Source organism: Lepus europaeus, chromosome 10 (genome assembly GCF_033115175.1).
Source record: "Lepus europaeus isolate LE1 chromosome 10, mLepTim1.pri, whole genome shotgun sequence".
Lineage (NCBI taxonomy): Eukaryota > Metazoa > Chordata > Mammalia > Lagomorpha > Leporidae > Lepus > Lepus europaeus.
Genome location: NC_084836.1, coordinates 52,382,327 through 52,407,612, shown reverse-complemented (window position 1 = coordinate 52,407,612; position 25,286 = coordinate 52,382,327). Strand labels below are relative to the sequence as shown.

Genomic DNA, 25,286 nt, shown 5'->3' with positions numbered 1-25,286 from the left:
AGGCTCTTTGTCCTGGGGCAAATGGGACAGTGATGAAAACAAGTGTAGGCTTGTAGAAAAAGCACGGGACTGGGAGTCTAGAAGACCTGGGGTCCATTTCCTCATTTCTAAAATGTATGAAATATCAGACGATGAGACTGCTCTTGTAAACTGCAAAATGCCATACACAGTTAGGTGATTGTTAATAAATTTGTAGCTGTATATCTTAAAAGGCATATTGCCTACTTTATCCTAGTGGATCACATGGAATATATATTAATGGCACAGGACCATTTTGATTATTAATTATAGCACAAATTATGTTGATTTTTTTGTGGGTTTTATTTACTGAAATCTTCCAAACTTATAGATATCACTGACCATTTTTTTTGTCATCCTCTTTGATGAACTTGGAAGCTATTGAGATATATGATATTCATGACTATTTACTAAATGGCTCCAAGTCATGGCCATATTTCAGTGGATTTTTTGATTCTGCAACTTAATGCTGTTATCAGGGGTTTTGCATTTTGCTGCCTTTTCCTTTTCTAAATGAGTACCTACAGACCTGGGCATAGTGAAAGCAAGGAAAAAAACTGACACATTTTAAAGTTTATTTAAATCAGAGAAGCAGTTATTTCTGCATGCATCAGATGAAAAGGTTTGAAAGTTTTTTTTTGTTTAAGAGTACAAAGTGGTGGTAGTTCTGCATGGTTGTAGATATGGTTGCTGGTAATTAACCGTTTTTAGATAAATGGGATATTAGTGAATGTATTTGAAACTAACATTTCATTTTCTTTAATGCTCTGAAATCATTTTTATTTCAGGTTATATTTTATCTTGGCCAGTACATTATGACTAAACGATTGTATGATGAGAAGCAACAACATATTGTGTATTGTTCAAATGATCTTCTTGGAGATTTGTTTGGAGTGCCAAGCTTCTCTGTGAAAGAGCACAGGTAAGTTTTTCAGTTTAGTCCCTTGTGAAAAAGCCAGCTGGGCAAAATATGCCAGTTTCCCTCTACCCTCAGCCCCTTTTGTCAGAGAAAAGTTATTATTTATATTTATCTATATATATAAAACAATGCAGAAATTTAATTTTTTTTAAGATTTATTTATTCATTTGAAAGAGAGGGACAGAAAGATCTTCCATCTGTTGGTTCACTCCTCAGTTGGCCACAACAGTTGAGGCTGAGCCAGGCCAAAATCAGGAGCCAGGAGCTTCCTTCAGGTCTCCCACGTGGGAAGCAGACTATCTTCTTCTGCTTTTCCCAGGCCTTTAGCAGCGAGCTGGATTGGAAGTGAAGCAGCCAGGACAGTACTGGCGCCCATGTGGGATGCTGGTGTTGCAACAGGCTGCTTTACCAGCTTTGCCACAACGCCAGCCCCAGAAATTTGATTTCTTAGTGCTGTAGCACACTATTTGAGAACCTAAGTTCTGGAATCCCAAAAATTTTATTGAGAGTTAATTGAATTGTTTACTAGCCATGTGGCTTGGTAAACCTTAGTTTTCCTATTTGTAAAATACGGATGATATAAATGCCTTGTGGAGGTTATAAATAGCTCATGAAGCGATGTATAAAAAGTAGTGTTTGGGACATAGAAAACACTAGAATGTTAGCTACTTCCAAAGGCAGCCTTTATACCACCAATGTGGTAAAGGCATAAATGTGAGCCTTAGTTAACTTTGGAAATTATTTTCTTTTTTTAAAAGATTAATTTTTTATTTATTTGAAAGACCAACAAGGAGGGACAGAGAGAAAGATGTCTATCTTCCGTCCTCTGGTTCACTCCCCAAGTGGCCACAGTGGGGAACCTGGAGCTTCTTGCCTGTCTTCCATATGGGAAGGCCCAAGCACTTGGGCCATCTTCTGCTTTTCCCAGGTACATTAGCAGGGAGCTGGATTGGAAGTGGAGCAGCCAGGGCTTAAACTGGCACCCATATGGGATGCCAGCGTCACAGGTGGAAGCTTAACCTGGTATGCCAGAACCCTGGCCCTGGAAATAATTTTCTTTGCTACATATCATTATGTCACTTAGCCAAATTTAACCCAGATAACCTTTCTGGAATTATTCTACTGGGAACTGAATATGTTTTCAGTTTTTCTCCCCTTACACTGTAATTCCTAGTCTCATTTAGTTTAACAAAGTCAGTTTGTGTTGAGCATTGATATCAGTGTCTTAATTGGGTAGATACTATTTGTATGAGACAACTGGATTTACTAGTATTTACTCCTCAATATAATCAAAGATACTAATTAAAGGAGTGTTTTTTTTTTAAAATTTTTTATTTTATTTTATTTTTGACAGGCAGAGTGGTGGACAGTGAGAGAGAGAGAGAGACAGAGAGAAAGGTCTTCCTTTGCCGTTGGTTCACCCTCCAATGGCTGCCGCTGCCAGCGCACCGCGTGGTTCCGAAGGCAGGAGCCAGGTGCTTCTCCTGGTCTCCCATGGGGTGCAGGGCCCAAGCACTTGGGCCATCCTCCACTGCACTCCCGGGCCATAGCAAAGAGCTGGCCTGGAAGAGGAGCAACCGGGACAGAATCCGGTGCCCCGACCGGGACTAGAACCTGATGTGCCGGCGCCGCAAGGTGGAGTATTAGCCTGTTGAGCCACGGCGCCGGCCCTAAAGGAGTGTTTTTAACTTTAAAACAGCTGTATTACTGTTAACATGAGTGTTTTTAACTTTAAAACAGCTGTATTACTGTTAACATGTATTCATTATTGAACCTTAGGAAAAGGCAGAAAACTAAGAGGAGGGGGGAAAAAGTCGCTGTAATTTGTCACCAAAAGTTATTTATTTTTATATTATGTGCAGTTGTATGTTTTAACCTAGTTGGGAACAGTGTGTTAATGAGTATGTGTGTGACCGTGTGCGTGTTTGTGTGTGAAATTTGAAAGGCACAGCTACGGACAAATCATCTACCTGCTGATTCACTCCCCAAATGTCTGCAACAGCTAGAGCTGGGCTAGGCAGAAGCCAGAAGCCAGAACCCAGGAGCTCCATTCTAGTCTCCCACATTTGTGGCAGAGATCTGAATACTTGAGTCATCATCTGCTACCTCCCAGGATGCATTAGCAGGAAGCTGGACCTAAAGCAGAGTAACCAGTACTGAACCAGACACTTTGGTATGGGATGTGGAATCCCAAGCGGTGACACAGTGCTTGCCCACCCCATATAATTTTTAGAAATATTATGTATTTTTTATTTTTTAAGGCAGAGTTAGGTAGAGGCAGAGAGAGGTCTTCCATCCACTGGTTCACTCCCCAAAGGCCACAGTGGCCGGAGCTGGGTCCATCTGAAGCAGGAGCCTGGACCTTTTTCTGGGTCTCCCACGTGGGTGCAGGGGCAGAGTTAGGCAGAGGCTGAGAGAGGTCTTCCATCCACTGGTTCACTCCCTGAAGGCCACAGTGGCCGGAGCTGGGTCCATCTGAAACCAGGAGCCAGAATCTTCCTCTGGGTCTCCCATGTGGGTGCAGGGGCCCAAGGACTTGGGCCATCTTCTGCTTTCCTAGGCCACAGCAGAGAGCTGGATCGGAAGAGGAGCAGCCGGGACTTGAACTGGTGCCCATATGGGATGCTGGCGCTTTAGGCCAGGGCTTTAACCTGCTGCGCCACAGCGCCGCCCCCTCCCCATATAATTATTAAAAATATATTTATTTATTTGAGAAAGCTTCAATCTGGCTTCCTCCCCAGCTTACTGGGGCTTGGCCGAGTCCAAAGCTAGGAGCCAGGAACTCAATCCAAGTCTCCTCCTTGGGTGGCATGAACTCAATTGCTTGAGCAATTAATCTTTTCCTTTATTAAGATTTATTTTGTGTATTTGACAGGCACAGTGACAGGGAGAGAAAGATTTTCCATCTCCTGATTCACCTCCAATTGGTAACAGTGGCTGAGGCTGGATCAGGAGCCTGGAACTCCATCCAGTTATCCTACATGGGTGTCAGGGGCCCCAGGACTTGGGTTATCTTCCACTGCCTTCCCAGGTGCATTAGTAGGATGCTGGATCAGAAGCAGAACAACTGGGGCTTGAATTGGCCCTCCAGTAGCGGTGCCATGACAGTGGCCCCATTTCTGAGATTATCTGCAACTTGAGTTCTAATATTGAGAGATAAGAAACTGGGTTATTACTGTCTTGTGAATGGATTTGAGTATGAGTATTGATTTGGGGGATGGGATTTTTAATTGCTGTACTGTCATTCCTAGGAGTGAAAAGAGAAAATTGGGGTTAATGCTTTCTCCTGAACCTGGAGAATTAGAAATAACAACTTGTGACAGATAAGCATTGTCTAAAATATTTAAGAATAATTGATTAAAGTACCATGACATCAGGGAAGACTGGAGTAAATGAATTGTCTTCTTATAGTCTATAAGCTCCATGAGGGCAGAGATTTTTTTTCATTTTATTTTTCCTATCTATGGCAGTGACTGTATATTAGATATTAAGTGAATGAGTATTGCCTTATCTTTTTTTAAAAAAGATTTATTAATTTATTAGAAAGGCAGAGGCAGGGGAGGGGGGTCTTTTATCTGCTAGTTCACTCCCCAGATGGCCGCAATGGCTAGAGCTAGGCCAGTCGGGAGCCAAGAGCCAGGAGCTACTTCCAGGTCTCCACATGGGTGCAGGGGCCCAAACACTTGGGCCATCTTTTGCTGCTTTCCCAGACCATTAGCAGAGCTAGATCACAAGTAGGAGCAGCTGGGACTTGAACAGGTACCCATATGGGTTGATGGCATTGGAGGCAGTGGTTTTACCCACTATACCATAGTGCCCGCTCCTGCTTTGTGATTTTTTTTTTTTTGACAGGCAGAGTGGATAGTGAGAGAGAGAGACAGAGAGAAAGGTCTTCCTTTTTGCCGTTGGTTCACCCTCCAGTGGCCGCTGCGGTCGGCGCATCGCGCTGATCTGAAGCCAGGAGCCAGGTGCTTCTCCTGGTCTCTCATGTGGGTGCAGGGCCCAAGCACTTGGGCCATCCTCCACTGCACTCCCGGGCCATAGCAGAGAGCTGGCCTGGAAGAGGAACGACCAGGACAGAATCCGGCGCCCCAACGGGGACTAGAACCCAGTGTGCTGGCACCGTAAGGCGAAGGATTAGCCTGTTAAGCCACGGCGCCGGCCTGCTTTGTTTTTTAGTAAGTGTTGAGGTCAAGAAAGAACCCATTCTTGGGCAAGTGTTGTAGCACAGTGAGTTAAGCAGCCGCCTGGGACGCCCACATCCAGTACCGCAGTGCCTGGTATTGAGTCCCATCTTCTGATACAGCTTCCTGCTAATGGGCATCCTTGGAGGCAGCAGATGCTGGCTCAAGTACTTCTGTTTCTACCATGTGTGTGCCTGCAAATGCCTGTTACAGGCATTTGGGGAGTGAATCAGTGGATGGAAAATCTTCTTTTCTTTCTCTGTCACTGTATTTCAGAAACAAGAAAGAAAAAGAAATACGATAAGGTGATTGGCCTAAAGTTGATGGAAGTCAAGATTATAAGGAAGTTTCCATGTAGTGTATTTTGTATAACTACTACTGTTGTAGGCAGTTTGCTTATAATCACAGAGTTAGAAAATTTCTTTTCTCTTTAAAAGTGAGTATGCTAACTTGCCTTTTTCTTGCACATACATTCCATGCAAATTTCAGGCAATACAGAAATAAAATCTTTCAGCTAATGAGAACTTAATGATTATCAAAAGTAGCTGTAAGTGATCATTGTGCTACTAATTATTTTTTTAGAGCCTAGAAACTTGATAGTGATACAGTTTGTATATAGTGATTTAAAGTATAAGTTTGAGTATCTCCAGTAATTCTTACTAAATACTCATTTTAAAGTCTGGTTAAATTCAGTTTAATAAATTTTAGAGATGAACATCTCTCTCTTTTTTTTTTTTTTCCCCTACAAGGAAAATATATACAATGATCTACAGAAACTTGGTAGTAGTCAATCAGCAGGGTAAGTTAATTTTGAACACCATAAACATGCATCATAAAAACATTTCAAAGACTTTTATGTATGTGCCTATATTTATAATTCTGTTTCTCCTAAAAGTTGCTTAAATGGTATATTACAGGTTAAGTTTGCCTTATCTGAAATGCTTGGTACCAGAAGTGTTTTTGTTTTTTTAAAATTATGGAGTAGTTGCATGTACATAGTGAGTTATCTTAGAGTGGGCTTCAAGTCTAAATACAGTTCATTTATGTTTCATGGACTCCTTTTACATACAACCTGAAGGTAATTTTATAGCTTTTTTTTTTTTTTTTTTTTTAGTGTGCTTGTGACATTTGACTGTGACCCATTGTGTGAAATCAGATGTGGAATTTTCCACCTGTGGTTTTGTGTTGGTGCTCAACAAGGTTGAGATTTTGGAGCATTTTGGATTTTAGATTTTCACATTATGAGTGTTCAACCTGTAATTAAAACAAAAGTGATAAATATGATCTGAAGAAATACGCATGAACTAGAACAGCATAATACTAAGATTCTAATGTAAAGTTGAATAGCCTGTTACATCACTTTAGGCCTTGGGATATCTGAGTCAGGATTTGTTTTGAAAGTAGATAATCTGAAAAGCTCCTTCTTAGATGAATGAACAGACCTTGAGAAATGTGTTGAAAGGTTTTGGGGAGTAATACAGTTACCTAGTACTGGCAGGTAGTACATTTGAAACTTTATACCAGTTTTTGTAGGTAAATGATATTTTAATTCCTTCTGTGCCATTAATTGGTCATTTTTAGACTTGCATTTATTAACTTTTTTTTTTGGGTCACATTTTCAGTAATGAAAGCACTAGTCTTGATTTAGAAAGATGGCACATGTATATAAAAGGGCATGTCAGAAAAATTCTTTGTGTATAGAGATGTGTACTAATAAGTTTAACACACCACTCTGGGAGAAGCCTGATTTGTAGTGATTGCTGATTTCCATAGTATGAATACTCCCATTTTCAGGTTGCAAACATGCAAATGGGAAGAGACAGTGCTGGTAGGAGCTGCAGCAAAATTACAGCCCTTCTGAAGCCTAGTTCCCAGAACGAGTTGACCACTCCCTTGTGCTCCACTATTCCATGTTTAGATTTATTATTTTTTTATATTTGTTTATATTTCTGTTTTCTGTCCTGTTCAGATTTGAATTCAGTATCGCACAACATAGTAGTTTGTTAACGGTATTTAGTATTTGTGTTGAATTGAATACATTGCAAAGTTAGAATTTAAAAAGGCATCATCAGCCCAGAATAAAACTAATAATGAGGCTGGTGACTTGGTATTTTATTGTTTTAAATCTCTTTGTGAAATGAAGTTATGGCAAAATATACAATTACAGTGTCTGTAAATACTGTTATGTGAAGTATGTGTTTCTGGTCTGTTTATTCATTCATTTAAATAAACTTTGGTAGATAACTAGGGAAATTAATGAAATATTAACCTGTAGGCTGCTTTTGTTATTCTGAACTTGTTTTAGGTATAACTCATTGACTTTCAATCTTATTTTACCTAGTATTTCCTTTTTATTACATTAATTAATTGTGGTGTTTCTTATATATTAATACAATTTCTGGGTAATATAATTCATCTATATGTACAACTTAAAATTGGTATGTTGCTTTATCTGCAATAGAAGAAATTAATATGTGATACAGTAATGTATAATTTCAAAATATTAATGCTTAGGCATGACTTCATTATTAAAATGAAAATGTTTCCAAGGATGAGGAGTCAACAAGTGCTGTCTAAATCTGTCTACCCAGATTACTTTAATTTGAGGTCATTATTGTCCAACTCTGTTCACCTTCCTAAAGTTTCTTTGTTGGTAAATGCACCATCCATTTATTTACCCATGGTAGAAACTTGGAATTGCCTTAACTCCTTTCTCCTTTGCCTTGGGTATCAGACACTAGGTCTTACTGGTTTTTAGTTTTTTAATTTGTCTGGACTTGATCTGTTTTCCCTGCCATAATTATGGCTTTATTATTTTTTTCATGTGTGTTATTGCAGTTTGTTGTCTAATACTGATTTCCCTGCCTCTCCCCTCTTCAGTTTTACCGGAGGAGTTATTCTTCTGCTTAAAATGATCATTTAGGGGTTTATTACAGCCCTCGGGATCAGTTTTATTTCTTGGACTAAAATTTTGTTTAGTGGTGAATGGGCTGTTTTAGGGAAGATTCTGAAGTATCACCTGAGAGGACTGCAGTGATGGGGGGATGATGTCAAGAGTGCTGCTTGTTGAATGCTTGTGCTGTCAGCTAGAAGCACAGGACCCTTTGCAATTTCACCCTGCTTCCATTCCAGTAACAGTGAGCTACCTGTTGTTCCCTCTGACTGTGACTGGTTTGCATCTGGATGTTTACCCATGTGGTGTTCCTTTAGTTTGAAATGGCTTTTCTGTGTTCTGAAATGGCATATTCTGTGTATTATGAAACCTTTCCTGATTCTTCAATCCTTAACCCTTCCCGTGTCACTGCCTGATTGTTCCCTTTTCTCTGCTAATTTATCTTTTAATACTTTAATATGTCTATTTTACTCCATTGTCATACTTCTGTATAACTTCTGTTTCACAGAATAATTGCCTTATTTATGTCTGTATTTAGTATGGGGATGGCACCTGGGAAGTGTTAATTCTTACTTAAAGGAAAAATTATAAAAGATATTTATGTTGGACTGGTGTCTATTAAATAACCCTTTTCTTTCCTAGATTGTAAAATTGTAATTTTTTTGTTTTTTCAGAACCATCAGATTCAAGTACATCTGTGAGTGAGAACAGGTGTCACCTTGAAGGTGGGAATGATCAAAAGGTAATCTTCAAAGCAGTTTCTCGTTCTAATACAATGTGTATTGAAAATTGGAAAGGTTATGTAAAACAAGTTTTCAGCTTCCTGGTATTACAAATTTAGTTTTTGTTTTTGTTTTTGTTTTTTTTAAATACTTAGGACCCTGATCAGGAGCTGCAGGAAGAGAAACCTTCGTCTTCAAGCTTGGTTTCTAGACCATCTACCTCATCCAGAAGGAGAGCAATTAGTGAGACAGGTATATCATTTGATTGTGTGTTTGGCTTGTTCAGACAGCTTTTCACCGATCGTCATTTAATGGAATCAGTGCTTTTAGGCTTAAGTAAATTGTTCTGCTTTGGTTTAAATGAATGAATTTCTGAGTTTCATTCTTGTTTTTATGATTTTCTTTGGTTTATAAATTGCATATGCAGCAACACTTCTCTGATGGGCTATAGTGAAGTGCTCCATGTGCCTTACCGGCATTTATAGCCAGCTCTCTTGTTGTCAGGGCAGTAGGCAACAGATAAAGTGTAAACCTTATGTTTGCCTTTATTCTTAGTCATAGTAGTGGTTAAGACATTTTAAAATTGTTTTTAATAAATGCTAAAACATACTGATGAGTTTTAAAATAGAAGATAAATAGCATCTTAGAAGTCAAGAATATGAGGTAAGAAAAACAGCTGAACATTTTTTTCAAAGAGAAGATAGTAGAAACTTGCTTTGTCAAAAGTTGTATTATCTAAGACTGAATAATTCAAGTGAAGGGAGAGTTAGACCAATGAAGAAGACTAAATGAACCCATATTGGAGTCTTATAAATGAGGGCTGGGAACAGTAAGGGCAAAAGCTGTCTTATTAGTTATTTGGGCAAAAAAAAAAATCAAGTCACTGCATACCTTAGTCAAAATGAATTCCAAAAAACCTTAACAGATGAATGAAAAAGATTACAATGTATTTGACATATAGTCAATCACTTTAAATTTGACATTGTTGGTATCTATTACATAAAAAGTTCTAAAAATCAATAAAAATACTAAATTCAGATAAAATTATATGAACAGAAATTTCTCATAGTAAATACATTTGAGGAGGGGGTGAATTTTGAGATTTAGTTTTTAAAATAATAAAAAATGCAAAAAAAGGGTATCCTTTTTGGTCTCAATTAGTAAAGAACGTATCTTACTTATTTTCCGTAACTAGAGAGTTCTTAACCATTATGTGAGCAACTTCATTTCTGGGATCTATCCTAGGAATATAATTAGAAATTCAAAGGTTGGGACCGGCACCGTGGCTCACTTGGTTAATCCTCTGCCTGCGGCACCAGCATCCCATGTGGGCGCTGGGTTCTAGTCCCGGTTGCTCCTCTTCCAGTCTAGCTCTCTGCTGTGGCCCAGGAAGGCAGTGGAGGATGGCCCAAGTGCTTGGGCTCCTGCACCTGCGTGGGAGACCAGGAAGAAGCACCTGGCTCCTGGCTTCGGATCGGCATAGCTCCGGCCGTAGCAGCCATTTGGGGGGGGTGAACCAATGGAGGGAAGACCTTTATCTCTGTCTCTCTCTCTCTCTCACTCTCACTGTCTAACTATATCTGTCAAATAAAAAAATAAATTCAAAGGTTGATGTGTAGATAATGACAGTATATGTATAAGGAAAGTATACCCCATATGATGGTAGAGATTGTCATTACTCTCATGTAGATAGACCCTTGCCTGGGCTACTTGTCTGCTTCTGCAGCAGCTTTTGGATTCTCTGCTTCTGTTCTTGCTCTTGCTGTTCATTTGCTTGTTACCAAAAGGAATTTTAAAAAGACAGATTGGGTGGTTTTACTTCCCCACTTTGTTCCTTTGATTACTTACTATTGGTCTTCAAATAAAGTATATTTTTATCTTGGCCTAAAAGGCCCCTCCTTCACTGTTTCAGCTGCACTAAATGATGGTTCCTCAGACAGGTCAAACTCCTGGCTGCTTTAAGGCCATTTGCTGTGCTTTTTTTCTTCCAGAAGCACTTCCACCCCAACCCTTAGAGACTAGCTCCTTTTCTGCTGTTGCTTAAATGGGACTCTCAGAGAGGTGCTTTTACCACTCAGAAAAAGTAGGTCCCTTAACCTTTTTTGCTTAGTGCAGTGTTCGTGTACTTCATTTTTTTAAAAGTTTATTTGGGGACTGGCGCTGTGGTGTAGTAGGCTGAGCCTTTACCTGCAGTGCCAGCATCCCATGTGGGCACTGGTTTGTGTCCCAGCTGTTCCTCTTCTGATCCAGCTCTCTTCTTAGGCCTGGGAAAGCAGTGGAGGATGGCCCAAGTGCTTGGGCCCCTGAATCTGCATTGAAGACCAGGAAGAAGCTCCTGGCTTTGCATTGGCTCAGCTCTGGCTGTTGTGGCCATTTGGGGATGAACCAATGCATGAAAAACCGTTCTCTTCCTCCCTCCCTCTATCTTTAACTCTACTTCTGAAGTAAATTAATAAAATCTTTTGAAAAGTGTAATTGAAAGGCAGAATGATGCAGGGTAGCGGAGGGAGACAGAGGAAGAGATCTATTCACTGGTTTGCTCCCTAAATAACTGCAACATTTAGGGCTGGACCAGGCTCAAGCCAGGAGCTGGAACTTCATGTGGGACTCCCAAATTCTTAGGCCATAATCTACTCTTTTCCTAGGGTGTTAGTAGGGAGCTGGATTGGAAGCAGAGCAGCTGGGATGCAAACCAGCACTCTGATATGGGATGCCGGTGTTGCAGGCAATGGCTTAACCTGCTATGCCACAACTCTACCCTTTTGCTTTCTTGAACTTAACTATAACTTGTTTGGTTAAGTTTTGGTTTCCTTGCTATAAGCTTCCTTTGGCAATGGGAGTGATGGTTAACTTCATTTTTGTATACCTCTTGCCTAGTACTGTGACAGATGTGAAGTGATGTTCAAATTTGTCTACTTGAATCTTTCAGTTATGATGAATAGTGTATGAACCTATGTCATAGATAACCATATTCTTCAGCCGTTAAGAATAATATGGGGGCTGGTGCCTATGACTCCAGCATCCCATATGGGTGCTGGTTCGTGTCCTGACTGCTCTGCTTATGATCCAGTTCCCTGCTAATGTGTCTGGAAAGCAGTGGAAGATGGCCCAAGTGCTTGGGCCCCTGCCACTCTTGTGGGGAAATTCTGATGAAGCTCCTGGCTCTTGGCTTTGGCCTGGTCTAGCCCTGGCCATTGTAGCCATTTAGGGAGTGAAGCAGTGGATGAAAGCTCGATCTCTCTCCCTCTCTGTAACTCTTCCAAAGTAAATAAATCTTAAAAAAAAAAAAAAAGGGAGGGGGATGATGCAACAAAGACAAAAATAAAAACCTTGCTGGTTAAGCACATCATATTTGTCATCTTGAACAAAAAAAACATATCATCAGTAGACTCTATTACCATTTATGTCTAGCAGAATTAAATGCCAGTGGGGCCTCATAGGCATCTGTTGTTTAAGCCTGTCTCTCTCTGTCTCCCTCTCTGACTCTGACTTGCAAATAAATAAGTAAATCTTTATTTTTTATTTCTCTCTCTCTCTCTCTTTTTTTTTTTTGACAGGCAGAGTGGATAGTGAGAGAGAGAGACAGAGAGAAAGGTCTTCCTTTTTGCCGTTGGTTCACCCTCCAATGGCCGCTGCGGCTGGCGCATCGTGTTGATCCGAAGCCAGGAGCCAGGTGCTTCTCCTGGTCTCCCATGCGGGTGCAGGGCCAAAGGACCTGGGCCACCCTCCACTGCACTCCCGGGCCATAGCAGAGAGCTGGCCTGGAAGAGGGGCAACCGGGATAGAATCCGGCGTCCCAACCGGGACTAGAACCCGGTGTGCCGGCACCGCAAGGCAGAGGGTTAACCTATTGAGCCGCGGCGCTGGCCCCATAAATAAATCTTAAAAAGAATACAGAGAGTGGGTGTTGTGGTGCAGCAGGGTAAACCACCACTTGGGACACCATTGAGGGCCAGGTTCAAGTTCTGACTGTATTACTGCCAATCCAGCTTCCTGCTTATGCATCTTGGGAGGCAGCAGATGATGGATGGCTCACGTGCTTGGTCCCAGATGGAGTTTCTGGCCCCTCACTTTAGCCTGGCTCCACCTTGCTGTGGTGGGCATTTGGGGAATGAACCAGCAGGTGGAATATACCTCTGTCTGTCTGTCTTTCAGATAGATGAAAACAGATAAACACTAAAAATAACAAAAGAATATTTAAGAAAAACCCTCAAAATAAACATACAGTGTGATTCAGATTTTTTAAAAATTTAAATAGCTAAATGAAAACCATGATCATACCCTTAAAATATTAGTAATCTATCAGTAGTAGTATTAAACATAATTTATATGTATGCATTCTCTTTTAATTAGATTTCTGCAGTAATAATAAGTTTAATAATCAGAAAACTCTCATATATATTATTTTTGAAGTTATTTATTTATTAGAAAGGCAGAGTTAGAGAAATCTTCCATCTGTCAGTTAACTCCTCAAATGACTGCAATAGCCAGGGCTGGGCTGGTCCGGAGCTAGGAGCTTCTTCGGATTCGCCCACATATGTGGCAGGGGCCTTGGGCCATCTCCCACTGCTTTCCTGGGCACATTAGCAGGGAGCTGGGTTAGAAGTGGAACAGCTGGGACTCAAACTAGTGCCCATATAGGATGCTGCCATTTCCAGCAGGAGCTTTACCCACTTAGCTACAATGCCAGCCCTCAAATGTATTGTTTTTGTAAGAAATGTTTAATTCCTTTATAAAACATTGGTTATTATTATTATTATTATTTTAAGATTTATTCATTTAGAGAGGCAGAGAGAGAGAGAGAGATCTTCCTTCCAATGGTTCACTCCCCAGTTGGCCGCAACGGCTGGAGCTGCGCTGATCAAAGCCAGGAACTTCCTCTGGGTCTTCCATGTGGGTGCAGGGGCCCAAGGACTTGGGCCATCTTCTGCTTTCCCAGGCCACAGCAGAGAGCTGGATCGGAAGAGGAGCAGCCGGGACTTGAACTGGTGCCCATATGGGATGCCGGTGCTTCAGGCCAGGGTGTTAACCCACTGCATCACAGCGCTGGCCCCAGTTACCATTTTTTTTAAACATTCAATGGCAACATGTATATTCAGTTTACAGGCATCAGCAAATCAGTAATTCCTAAAACATGGATAACACAAATTTATGACGATTTATTTATTTATTTGGAAAGCAGATATTCAATCTGCTAGTTTACTCCCCCTAGAGGCTGCAATGGCCAGGCCTGATCCAGATCAAAGGAAGGAGCCAGGAACTCCATGTGGCAGGTAGGGTCCCAAGTTCTTGGGCCATCTTCCACTGCCCTCTGCTGTACATTATTAGGGAGCTGAATCAGAAATGGAGCAGCTGGGGGCCAGCACTGTGGTGTAGCGGATAAAGTCATTGCCTGCAGCGCCAGCATTTCTGTGTGGTCACCAGTTCAAGTCCTGGCTGCTCCACTTGCAAACCAGCTCCCTAATGGGAAAGCAGGGAAGATGGCCCAAGTCCTTGGGCCCCTGCATTCACATAGGAGACCCGGAAGAGGCTCCTGGCTTTTGATTGGCCCAGTTCCAGCCATTGTGGCCATTTGGGGAGTGAAACAGCAGATGGAAGACCTCTCTCTGTCTCTCTCTGTCTCTGTCTCTTTCTGTCTCTGTGTGTCTAAGTGTCTAACTGCATTTCAAATAAGTAAATACATCTTAAAAAATAAAGTGGAGCAGCCATGACTTGAATTGGTGCTCATAAGGAATGTAGGCATCACAGGCGGCAGGTTGTTCCACCACAGTCCTGGCCCCAACACAAATTTCAGATGAATGGTACTGAAATAGCTCATGTTGCATTTAGCTGCAGTCTTAGTACTTCTAATAGAAAAATATCTAATAAAACATTTCCTATTTATTTTTTTATTTGACAGATAGAGAGAGAGAGAGAGAGAGAGAGACAGAGACAGAGAGAAAGGTCTTCCCTCCATTGGTTCACCCCCCAAATGGCTGCTACGGCTGTTGCTGCGCCAATCCGAAGCCAGGAGCCAGGTGCTTCTTCCTGGTCTCCCATGCAGGGTGCAGGCGCCCAAGCACTTGGGCCATCCTCCACTGCCTTCCTGGGCCACAGCAGAGAGCTGGACTAAAAGAGGAGCAACCGGGACTAGAACCGGCACCCATATGGGATGCTAGCACCGCAGGCGGAGTATTAGCCAAGTGAGCCATAGTGCTGGTCCCAAACATTTCCAATTTAAATCTTAAATTCTTTGTGGCACATAACATGAAGTAGTGATCATAAGAAGTCATTATCTTAAAGGGAACTATTTTTCAGAAATCACTTTGTGCAACACATCATGCTAGGGTAGAATAAGATCTAGAAAAATATATATACCTGTGCTTAAGGACAAAAGGGCTCCCTTGAAAACTCATTACTTGGATGATTCATATTTTTATTGTGCATTGCATATCTTGCTGCAGTGTAAAGGTTTATATATTCCATGTTTTGGTACCTTAAGTGATTGTGTAGCTGTTCAGTTAAAGTGACAGATTCCAATAGGGCTGGATTATTTCTAAGCAAGAAAGTAAGTTGGCAGTCAGATCTTTTCTGGAGGATGGCAGCTGTCCTAGAAATTGAGCCACATGCATATCCTGTCTCATGGGTTCCATACCTCTGGCTCCTAGTTCCAGCTTTCTGCTAATGCACACCCTGTCAGGCATTTGGCTAGGCCAAAGCTAGGAGCCAGGAATTCATTCCATGTTCTCTTACATGGGTGGCAGGGACCCAACTGCTTGAGTCATCATTTGCTGTGTCCTAGGAGGGTGCACATTGACAGGGAACTGGAATAGGGAGTGCAGCTAAGACTTGAACCCAGGCATTCCAGTATTGGCATCTGAAGTAAAGGCTTAAGTGCTAGACCAAATGATAGTCTTTTTCTAGAGCAGCTTTACAGTGTTATGTCATACTTCCCCAGGACAGGATTATAAGAAATTGAATGGTTTGTCCTTTGTTTGGCTAATGTTCTGGCTTTTATTTAAGTTAGAGATAGTTATTTAAAATTGACAGTTTTCACTGATTTTTGACATCTGTTGAATATACAGGCTATTTTCTACTAAATTAAATATTTTCTGTTACTAGAAAAATCCTAGATTGGTTAATAAGCAGTAGGTTTAGATGGGTTAATCTAATCGTGCTTGTAGAAATAAAGTTCTGAAAGATTAGAGAACTTTAAAAAATGGTATTTCACTGTTTGCCTTCTGAAATAATAATAGTAATTTACTATATTTTTCTGTTTAACTTCATTGAAGCTGAATTTCAGTACAAATAAGTAACATAGGACAGCTCAGTTTCTAAATCACAGTACAGCAATTTAATTAAGCTTTTTTCTTTTATATGCAGAAGAAAATTCAGATGAATTATCTGAACGCCAAAGAAAGCGCCACAAATCAGATAGTATTTCCCTGTCCTTTGATGAAAGCCTGGCTCTGTGTGTAATAAGGGAGATATGTTGTGAAAGAAGCAGTGGCAGTGAATCGACAGAGACGCCATCAAACCTGGTAAGTTCTTGTTTTAAATAAAACTGACTTTTTAAAATCTAGTCTTGAAAATACTAGTAAGTATACAGATTGAATGCACACGTATGATATGTTGCTGCCGAACACAACACATGTTACTTTCAAATAAAAACTACTTTGAAGATCTCACTGTGTTCCCAGATTTGGGGAAAAGGTTGAAGGATACTGGAGTAGCAGTGAAGCAAGTAAAATTAATACGAACATAATATCACCCTGTGTATTAGAGAATTTTATGGTCCACAACACCAATAATATTTAGATAAATTAGAGTAGTATGGGAATGTGGCAGTTAAATTTTTTAGAAAAGAAGCAAAACTGAAAATTTGGCTTAACTGCGTATCAGAATTCTAAAACAAATTTGTGTATTTAGAATAAAAGTTTCATTACCACCATCAGGAGGTCAGTCAGCATAGTCTGTGTTTACCATTAGCCATACATAAGTCTGGACCATCAGTTCAGATCTTTTCACTAACACTGTGAATACAGGTGTATATTGCATGACTGGTGAGAGAATGTCATAGTACCTTCTGTTATTGATAGAGTTCCAGTGTATAAACCAGGAGTAAGATTTTCTTAAGAGATGTCACTGAAAGAAGTTGGCAAAAAAATTTTTGGCTAATGAGAATGCTTCACATATGGAATATTTCCTCCTTCAGCAGTCAACGTGTCTTTAGAATGTTAATAAACTTGGAATATTTGTGATGTGGCAGTGTCTCATGGCCATTATTCTAGAATTAGCACCATTTTATAGTTGTCTAGAAGATATAGGAGACTTAGTTATGATAATAATCATATTCTTAACAATTTTGTATTCTTGTTACTTCATGCATTTGCACATTTTTCTGCCCCATTGTAGTGATTGTATGACTATGAACTATCCTCCTTAGTGTTTAACAGAGCTGTTGCTCACATAGGCCACTAGATGGCACAGTGAGCTTCTACTCAGTTCTTTATTCAATAGTTATAGAAGTTCTGTCCCAGGTTCCCTATTTGGCACTGGAGGAGTTAACAGTGGTAGTCAGCACAGAAATGGCTCCTGTGCTCTTGGGGAGATAGACCATCAACAGTTACATAATAAATGATTTTATAAATCCTGTGGGGAAAGGATACAGGTTCTTGAATGAATTCATGTGACTTTAAATTGAACCCAGCTAACGAAAACTTGAGTTATATGAACTTCAAGTTTGATTACTTTTATTCCTTACAAATGGCTTTGAAAAATGGAATTAGTATGTTCCATCTAACTTAACAGTCTTTGTTCAAGCCATGTTGGAATTCTGGCTAAATTGACACTTGGAATCCTCGTTCTTGTTGTATACCTGAGACAGAGCTTTGTTATCAAAACAAGGTAGAAGGGTATTTCTTTTTTTCTTTGTTAATTCTGTTCTACACACCTACACACCTAAACATCCTGTATATTAGAAATCTGTTTTTCAGGCTGAATCCTTAATTGTGAAACTTTTTTTCCCTTAACATCTTTACCTCACACAGAATATTAGTCAGCATTTGGTGTCTTCATTCACCATATTGTGAAGAGAGTTAAGGGAAATGGATTCCTCTCCTATTTTCTCTTGTTTTTTTTTTTTTGGACAGGCTGAGTGGACAGTGAGAGAGAGAGAGAGAAAGGTCTTCCTTTACCGTTGGTTCACCCTCCAATGGCCGCTGCGGCTGGCTCACCGCGCTGATCCGATGGCAGGAGCCAGGTGCTTATCCTGGTCTCCCATTGGGTGCAGGGCCCAAGCACTTGGGCCATCCTCCACTGCACTCCCGGGCCACAGCAGAGAGCTAGCCTGGAAGAGGGGCAACCAGGACAGAATCCGGCGCCCCGACCGGGACTAGAACCCCGTGTGCCGGCGCCACAAGGCGGAGGATTAGCCTGTTGAGCCGCGGTGCCAGCCCTTCTCTTGTTTTTTTTTTTTTTTTTTTTTTTAAACTTTTATTTAATGAATATAAATTCCTTCTCTTGGTTTTAAGAAAGAGAACTAGCCGGCGCCGTGGCTTAACAGGCTAATCCTCTGCCTTGCGGCGCTGGCACACCGGGTTCTAGTCCCGGTCAGGGCACCGATCCTGTTCCGGTTGCCCCTCTTCCAGGCCAGCTCTCTGCTGTGGCCAGGGAGTGCAGTGGAGGATGGCCCAAGTGCTTGGGCTCTGCACCCCATGGGAGACCAGGAGAAGCACCTGGCTCCTGCCATCAGAACAGCGCGGTGCGCCGGCCGCAGCGCGCCTACCGCGGCGGCCATTGGAGGGTGAACCAAATGCAAAAAGGAAGACCTTTCTCTCTATCTCCCTCTACTGTCCACTCTGCCTGTCAAAAATTAAAAAAAAAAAAAAAAAAAAAAAAAAGAGAACTAAGGTTGTATTCTCAGCTCTGTAGTAGGCAGCTGATTTTATCATGATATTTTATCACCGTAGCAGCCTCAAACTACATTACAGTTGGAAAACAAACTTGAGAGTTTAAATATCTTGGTTAAGATTTCTGCAACTAATAATTGGGACATTTGGAAATTGGACAAAACCAGGTATTTCTGGCTACAAAATCTAAAACATCTCCAGACAAGCCTGTCTGATACTTTTAAAATGTTAAGTAGTTTCTAGGTCACTCTTTTTTGAACATTAACCAAAACCTTAAAAAAAAAAAAATTAATGTTCAGTGCTGCATTCTTCATTGTATCCTGGCATAGGGGTTGCCAAACTGTCTGCAAGTGGCCAACCAGTTAGTCATCTGAGCTCTGTGGGCCCTTGGTGTCCGTCACAGCTTCTCAGCTGTCCCATTGTAATGTAGCAGCAGCCATAGACAACAGGTAATGGATGGGCACGGCTGTGTTCAGCAAAAATTTATATGAAATGTAGGTGGGTGCTAGGTCACAGTGTGCAGGCCCTGCCTTAAAAGATTCTTTCTGAGACAAAATTAGTATTGTGGCTACTCCCTTATTTTAAAATTAGGATGCTAAGATTTTTGTGAAATGTCCCATTGATTTGTTTTAACATTACATATGTTATGTATTTTAGCTTACTACAACTCATAGATTTTTTTTTTTTTTTTGACAGAGTGGATAGTGAGAGAGACAGAGAGAAAGGTCTTCCTTTTTGTCGTTGGTTCACCCTCCAATGGCCGCTGCGGCCGGAGCATCGCTGATCTGAAGCCAGGAGCCAGGTGCTTCTCCTGGTCTCTCATGCGGGTGCAGGGCCCAAGGACTTGGGCCATCCTCCACTGCCTTCCCGGGCCATAACAGAGAGCTGGCCTGGAAGAGGGGCAACCGGGATAGAATCCGGCGCCCCAACCAGGACTAGAACCCGGTGTGCCGGCGCCGCAAGGCGGAGGATTAGCCTGTTAAGCCACGGCGCCGGCCTAAATCTTTTGTTAGAGTTAGATTTGTAAACTTGGTGAATGTTGCTTTTACTGCTGTTTTCCTAACACCACTTTTAAAAAACGCCTTACTTCAGAGGTTGTAAAGTAGTCTGCTCTTTTCACTGTTGTTTTTAGAATGATGGAGATACTAGAGATCATTTAATCCAAGATGAGTAGATTTTAGAAACTGTCAAATTTATCTCAATTGGAGAGGGAAAGTGTGGATATTGAAGTGTCAAGATTGGTTTAGGAAACAATCTAGATTTTGCTGGATCATCCGTGTTAAGGGAGAAGAGAGTATCGTTGGAGATATGAGAATGTTAATATAGTCAGATTGCATGTATCTTCAATGGCAAGGGGCTTTGGCCTTTTTCCTTTGCATGGTGGAATTTTGAACAGGGAGAATAAAATTGATACCAAAGTAACCTTAAACTTCAGTATCAGTGTGCTGTATGGATCTGAGGAGGAAATGGAGACACAGGGATAGTTAGGAAGAGTTCCAGAGACTAAGAGCAATTGTTTATTAAGTTGATTTTATTTTTTCTTATTTTAGGATCTTGATGATGGTGTAAGTGAACATTCAGGTGACTGGCTGGATCAGGATTCAGTTTCTGATCAGTTTAGTGTAGAATTTGAAGTTGAATCTCTAGATTCAGAAGATTATAGCCTTAGTGAAGAAGGACAAGAACTCTCAGATGAAGATGATGAGGTAATTTCTTACCTGTGATTGTGTCAGGAAATTGTTAGGTATTTTCTGTATTCATTGATTTCACTGAGATTGCAATAATGATATATTCAAATTTTACTTGAATTCATTTCTTCTGGATTGTTCAAATTACAGTGTTTTGTAAACTCGAGACTTTTCATAGTCCTTGTCTGATTTACATTCTTAAATTATTGCTTTTTGTAAAAGTTAAATATGCACATAGTCAAATAGTATTTCCACATCTGTTGCACAGAACTGCTGAGGAAAGCCAACCAACAGGGTGTTTCAAGTGGGCAAAGCAAAATATCAGGGTTTTTAACTTACAAACACAAAGGTATCAAATCACAAGGAAACAGCATATTTCAATATTTCTGTCTTTTTATGATTTGATACCTTCATGTTTATAAACTATAAATGCTTGTGTTTTGCTTTTGTTCATTTGAAACATCCTGTTGGTTGGCTTTCACCATAGCATTTTTGTCTATTTTTCCACCTTATTCCATTTGACCTTTGTCTTAGAATTTTTATACATAGTAGTACATGCTCTTTGTTTAGGATTTACCACTGAGAAGCTTTTCTTGGTTGAAGAAAAAAAAGGTGGTGAATTGATGCTAATTTAGAGTTTATCTTATTAGGTATATCGAGTTACTGTGTATCAGGCAGGAGAGAGTGATACAGATTCATTTGAAGAAGATCCTGAAATTTCCTTAGCTGTGAGTATATGTTACTTTTTTTAAGAAATCAAAAAATAATACTGCAGTCAAGACTAGAAAAATGTGTCTAGTGTACTTCCTGAAATAAGATGATTTTTATAAAGTTGGAACATTTTTAAAAGTCTGAATCAGAGAGGGTATTTGGCCTAGTGGTTAAGACTTTGGTTAGGATACTTGTATCCCTTGTTGGAGTGCCTAGCTTTGAGCCCCAGCTCCAGTTACTGATTTTACCTTGCCACTAGGACTGTGGGAAGCAGCATCATGTGCTGACTTAAGTAGTTGGGTTCTTATATCCACATGGGAGTCCTGGATTGAGTTGCTAGCTTCAGCCTGGTACAGCCTTGCTTCTGCTATTGTGGGTATTCAGGAAATGAACCACTGAATAATTCTGTTTCTCTGCCTCTCAAGTTAACAAATAAAATTATTGTTTAAAAAAAGGTATGGATGATTTAATGTGTTTTTGTTCTTGTGGGATTTGTTATTTTTTAGTTTTTATATGCTGGAATTTGAACTTTTTAAACCTTCATTATAGGGAATTTCAGGAATGTACAACATAGAGAATAGTAGAAGGTATCTCCATTCTACTGGTCTCCTAGCTTTAACAATTTCAGTATTTTATCAATCAAAAAATACCGATCTTGTAATTCAACTCTTAGAAGCATTCTCCTCTAGCCCCCATAATGTAAGGCCTTTATCTTTGGCTTTTTGAACTGGTGGAAACCACCATTTGTGAAAGAACCATTGTGGGAGAGTGAATAGTCTACCCTTGTTTTTGCCCTCATGTCATTTGCCAGGGAACCTAAAAATGATTGTTATTCATGGCACAACAGGAAGGAACCCTTATGGCAAGCTTAACAGGTATAGTATCCTTGGGCAAGAACAATGTTTCATTTAATAGAAGATGATGTGTTCAGTAAAGAGGCTGAGGCTCCACGGGAGTCTGTTACCTAAATTACATGGTGGAAAGGTTTGGGATAGAAGTTGAGATAAAGCAGCAGCACTGAGTGGTTAGAGCAGAAAACACAGGAGAGGATAAAGAAGGGCTATGTTTTGGATGGTGACCAAGGGTGACATGTTTCAGCTAAGGTTGGTGAGAAGAATGTTTCAGCAGTTCCCCTGTGGATGGTGTCAGAGAACATTCAGCTGATCCCTGGTTGTAGAGCATTTCTAAGAGAGTCCAAGTGGCTGTTGCATTGAGAGACGATTCTCCAGGAGGCAGGTTTCATCTAGATTGATTGGACTCTAGGTAGTGTTGGGGTTGAGCCTTTAGGGAGTGGTAGGTACAGACCTCACTGCAGAGTAAATGACCCACGGTACTTTATTCAACTAAATGGATCAACTATTTCTGTGTCCTTGAAGAGATAATTTTGTACATTTTAATAGCATACTGTGTACATTTTCAGTTTCAGGATTTTTCAGCATGGCATGGCTGGGAAAAATGTATATAAAAATCTTATATTTACAGAGGTTAGACTCTTAAAATCTTTTCAGTTGTGTATATTTAAGGTATATACAACATGGTTTTTATACATATGTATGGTATAGTCATGAAAATTAATGTATCCATTATCTTGCCGAGTTAACCTTTTGTATACATGCATATGTGCTGTACCTAAAATCCCTCAGTAATTTCCAGCGTGAAGTACGCTATGATTAACTGTGTTGTCATGCTGTACATGTTGACTATTGTATATAAAACATGAAATGCTAGAAATTGAGCTGTGTGATACATTTTAGAACTTTGGACGTATGGGAGTTGCTGGCATTGCTATGACTAGCAAGTAGAAGGTTATAGAAACTAACTCTGTCTTATATCATTGAAGGACTATTGGAAATGTACTTCATGCAATGAAATGAATCCTCCCCTTCCACCACATTGCAACAGATGTTGGGCCCTCCGTGAGAATTGGCTTCCTGAAGATAAGGGGAAAGACAAAGGGGGAATCCCTGAGAAAGCCAAACTAGAAAACTCGACACACTCGGAAGAAGGCTTTGATGTTCCTGATTGTAAAAAAACTACAGCAGATGATTCCCAAGAAGCCTGTGTTGAGGAAAATGATGATAAAAGCACACAAGCCTCTCAATCACAAGAAAGTGAGGACTTCTCTCAGCCATCAACTTCTAATAGCATTATTTATAGCAGTCAAGAAGATGTCAAAGAGTTTGAGAGAGAAGAAACACAAGACAAAGAAGAAAGTACGGAATCTAATATTCCCCTTAATGCCATTGAACCTTGTGTGATCTGCCAGGGTCGACCTAAAAATGGTTGCATTGTTCATGGCAAAACAGGACACCTAATGTCATGTTTCACATGTGCCAAAAAACTAAAGAAAAGGAATAAGCCCTGCCCAGTATGTAGACAACCAATTCAAATGATTGTGCTAACTTATTTCAACTAATTTACCTGTCCATAGAAATGGAATTATATATTTCTAACTATAAAGTCCTAAAAATTTAGACAACATGGATCTATTTTTATTTACATATATCAAAGTGAGGCATTGTCCTAGTCCACCTAGATTGCCCTTTTACAGTGTAATTTAACTTTGGGAGGGGCAAAGTGAATATTTACTTTTCAAAGGAAAATTTCACTTGGGTTGTAATATGATTTGTGTTGGATAAATGACTATAGCTCATCCTTTACCCTTACTCTTGACTTTAAATAGTTGCAGTGCCACTTTCTTCTAAATGTAAATGATAAGTATTGGATTTAAAAAAATACATATAAATAGGACATTGAAATGTAAATTTAGTATCTTTTGTGTAAGGGGAGAAAATATTTGTGAAAGAGTTAATATTTAAGTTTTGGATACTGTTAAATTGTCTGAGCCTTAGTTTTTCTACTCTCAGAGCTTAAAATACTTTTTTCAGATAAAGAAGTTGGTAGCTATATTTGGTGCTCTGTAAGTGAAAACTGTACTGATTCTTTAAGTCTTTTCAGTGTGAACATATGGTAAGGAGTAGTTGTGGTATGATGTTAGTTGAGAAAATAGCCATCATTTACCCACACGCAAAACCTTTCCAAGCCTCCCTAGTAAACTCGGATTGTTCTGGGTAGGCAGGTATACTAGGCCTTTTCCACACTCTCGGAATTTAGTGGACTCTCTTGTTTCCTCTAAGTTGGAAAGAATTCTGAGACACTTTGATCTTCTTGGGCTGGGTTACATGGTTCCTGGTAGTTGCCTAGGTTTCAGACCAGTTTTAGAAACTAATGAATTCAGAAATTTGGTAAACAGAACTATTCATTTTAAAACTAGCTGGGAGGATTGCAACTTACAAGTTATGCAGAATTTATTCATTCTGTTCCTTCTAAGAATGACAGGGTCAGAACACGGGGATTAGGAAATTCTCTCAAACTGTAGATTAATTTATTATGGTTAAGTATGAGTCTTCACCAAATACTGAAAATAACTATTGACTTAAGATAGTTGACAGTTGTGCAGATTCAGATGAGGGCTATAAAACCAACTGAACTAACTAAATTTTAGAACTGAGGGATAATTTATGTAGCTGATTACTAACAGAACATTGTTGGTATAAGCTTTATAAGCAAAGGTCACATCAATCATGATTACATGTGCATATCTAGGTAGGAAGCGATTGACTGGCAGTACTTTATCTTTGGTCCTCAAATACCACGAAGCTTTATTAATTTGTGATTTGTAATTTTTCAGCTAGAGCTATATACATTGATTCTGAAAGTTGGTAGTACATATGAGATGATAGATGGTGTATGCAACAGTTGCTGTTCACATAACATTCAGCTCTGCACATGGAGTCGTTCTGCGTGCTTCTGGATTACCAATGTAGTCTTGATTGTCTAAATTTTTAAGTTTCATGCACATACATTATTTATTGATTTAAAAATAAATGGCTTATTAAATGTTAAGAATGTTTCAAGAATGTGATTATTGGATCTCAAACATTTGGTTTTCTCATAATGCTGGGTTTTGTTAATATAGAACTTAACATTTAATGCAATCTGTTTGGGTAAACACAGGCACAAATTTGTATTTCCTCTTCTGGAATGGCTTTGCCTGCCTGCTTTAGAAGCATGCATATCAGGGGACAGCTTGATGTAGTTGGTGGCCTCCAAGATGTTGAGTAAGACCAACTCTGGAGAATGGTATTCCAGATTAGTGGGGCCAGAGAATGCTGTTTTTCATGATGTGGCAGACTGGCTTAAAAAGTTTCAACAAGTGATAATGAATTTTGTAAAAGGGATGTAGCTGGGGCAGGCAGAG

General features: G+C 40.0%; 1 protein-coding gene across 5 annotated transcripts in view; it reads left to right on the top strand.

Annotated features, from left to right (window-relative positions):
• MDM2 (MDM2 proto-oncogene) overlaps positions 1 to 24,945 on the top strand; it is a 32,172-nt gene extending 7,227 nt beyond the window's left edge. For 4 of the 5 annotated variants that reach the window (XM_062203262.1, XM_062203264.1, XM_062203263.1 and 1 more), the window contains 8 exons: positions 807 to 940; positions 5,871 to 5,920; positions 8,689 to 8,756; positions 8,892 to 8,988; positions 16,099 to 16,256; positions 20,177 to 20,332; positions 20,965 to 21,042; positions 22,866 to 24,945. In XM_062203262.1, coding sequence (XP_062059246.1) covers positions 807 to 940; positions 5,871 to 5,920; positions 8,689 to 8,756; positions 8,892 to 8,988; positions 16,099 to 16,256; positions 20,177 to 20,332; positions 20,965 to 21,042; positions 22,866 to 23,441 — 1,317 coding nt within the window. In that variant the 3' untranslated portion in view covers positions 23,442 to 24,945. The remainder of the gene's footprint in view (positions 1 to 806; positions 941 to 5,870; positions 5,921 to 8,688; positions 8,757 to 8,891; positions 8,989 to 16,098; positions 16,257 to 20,176; positions 20,333 to 20,964; positions 21,043 to 22,865) is intronic. The other variant, XM_062203265.1, reaches the window with a different exon arrangement.
• The last annotated feature ends 341 nt before the right edge of the window (positions 24,946 to 25,286 follow it).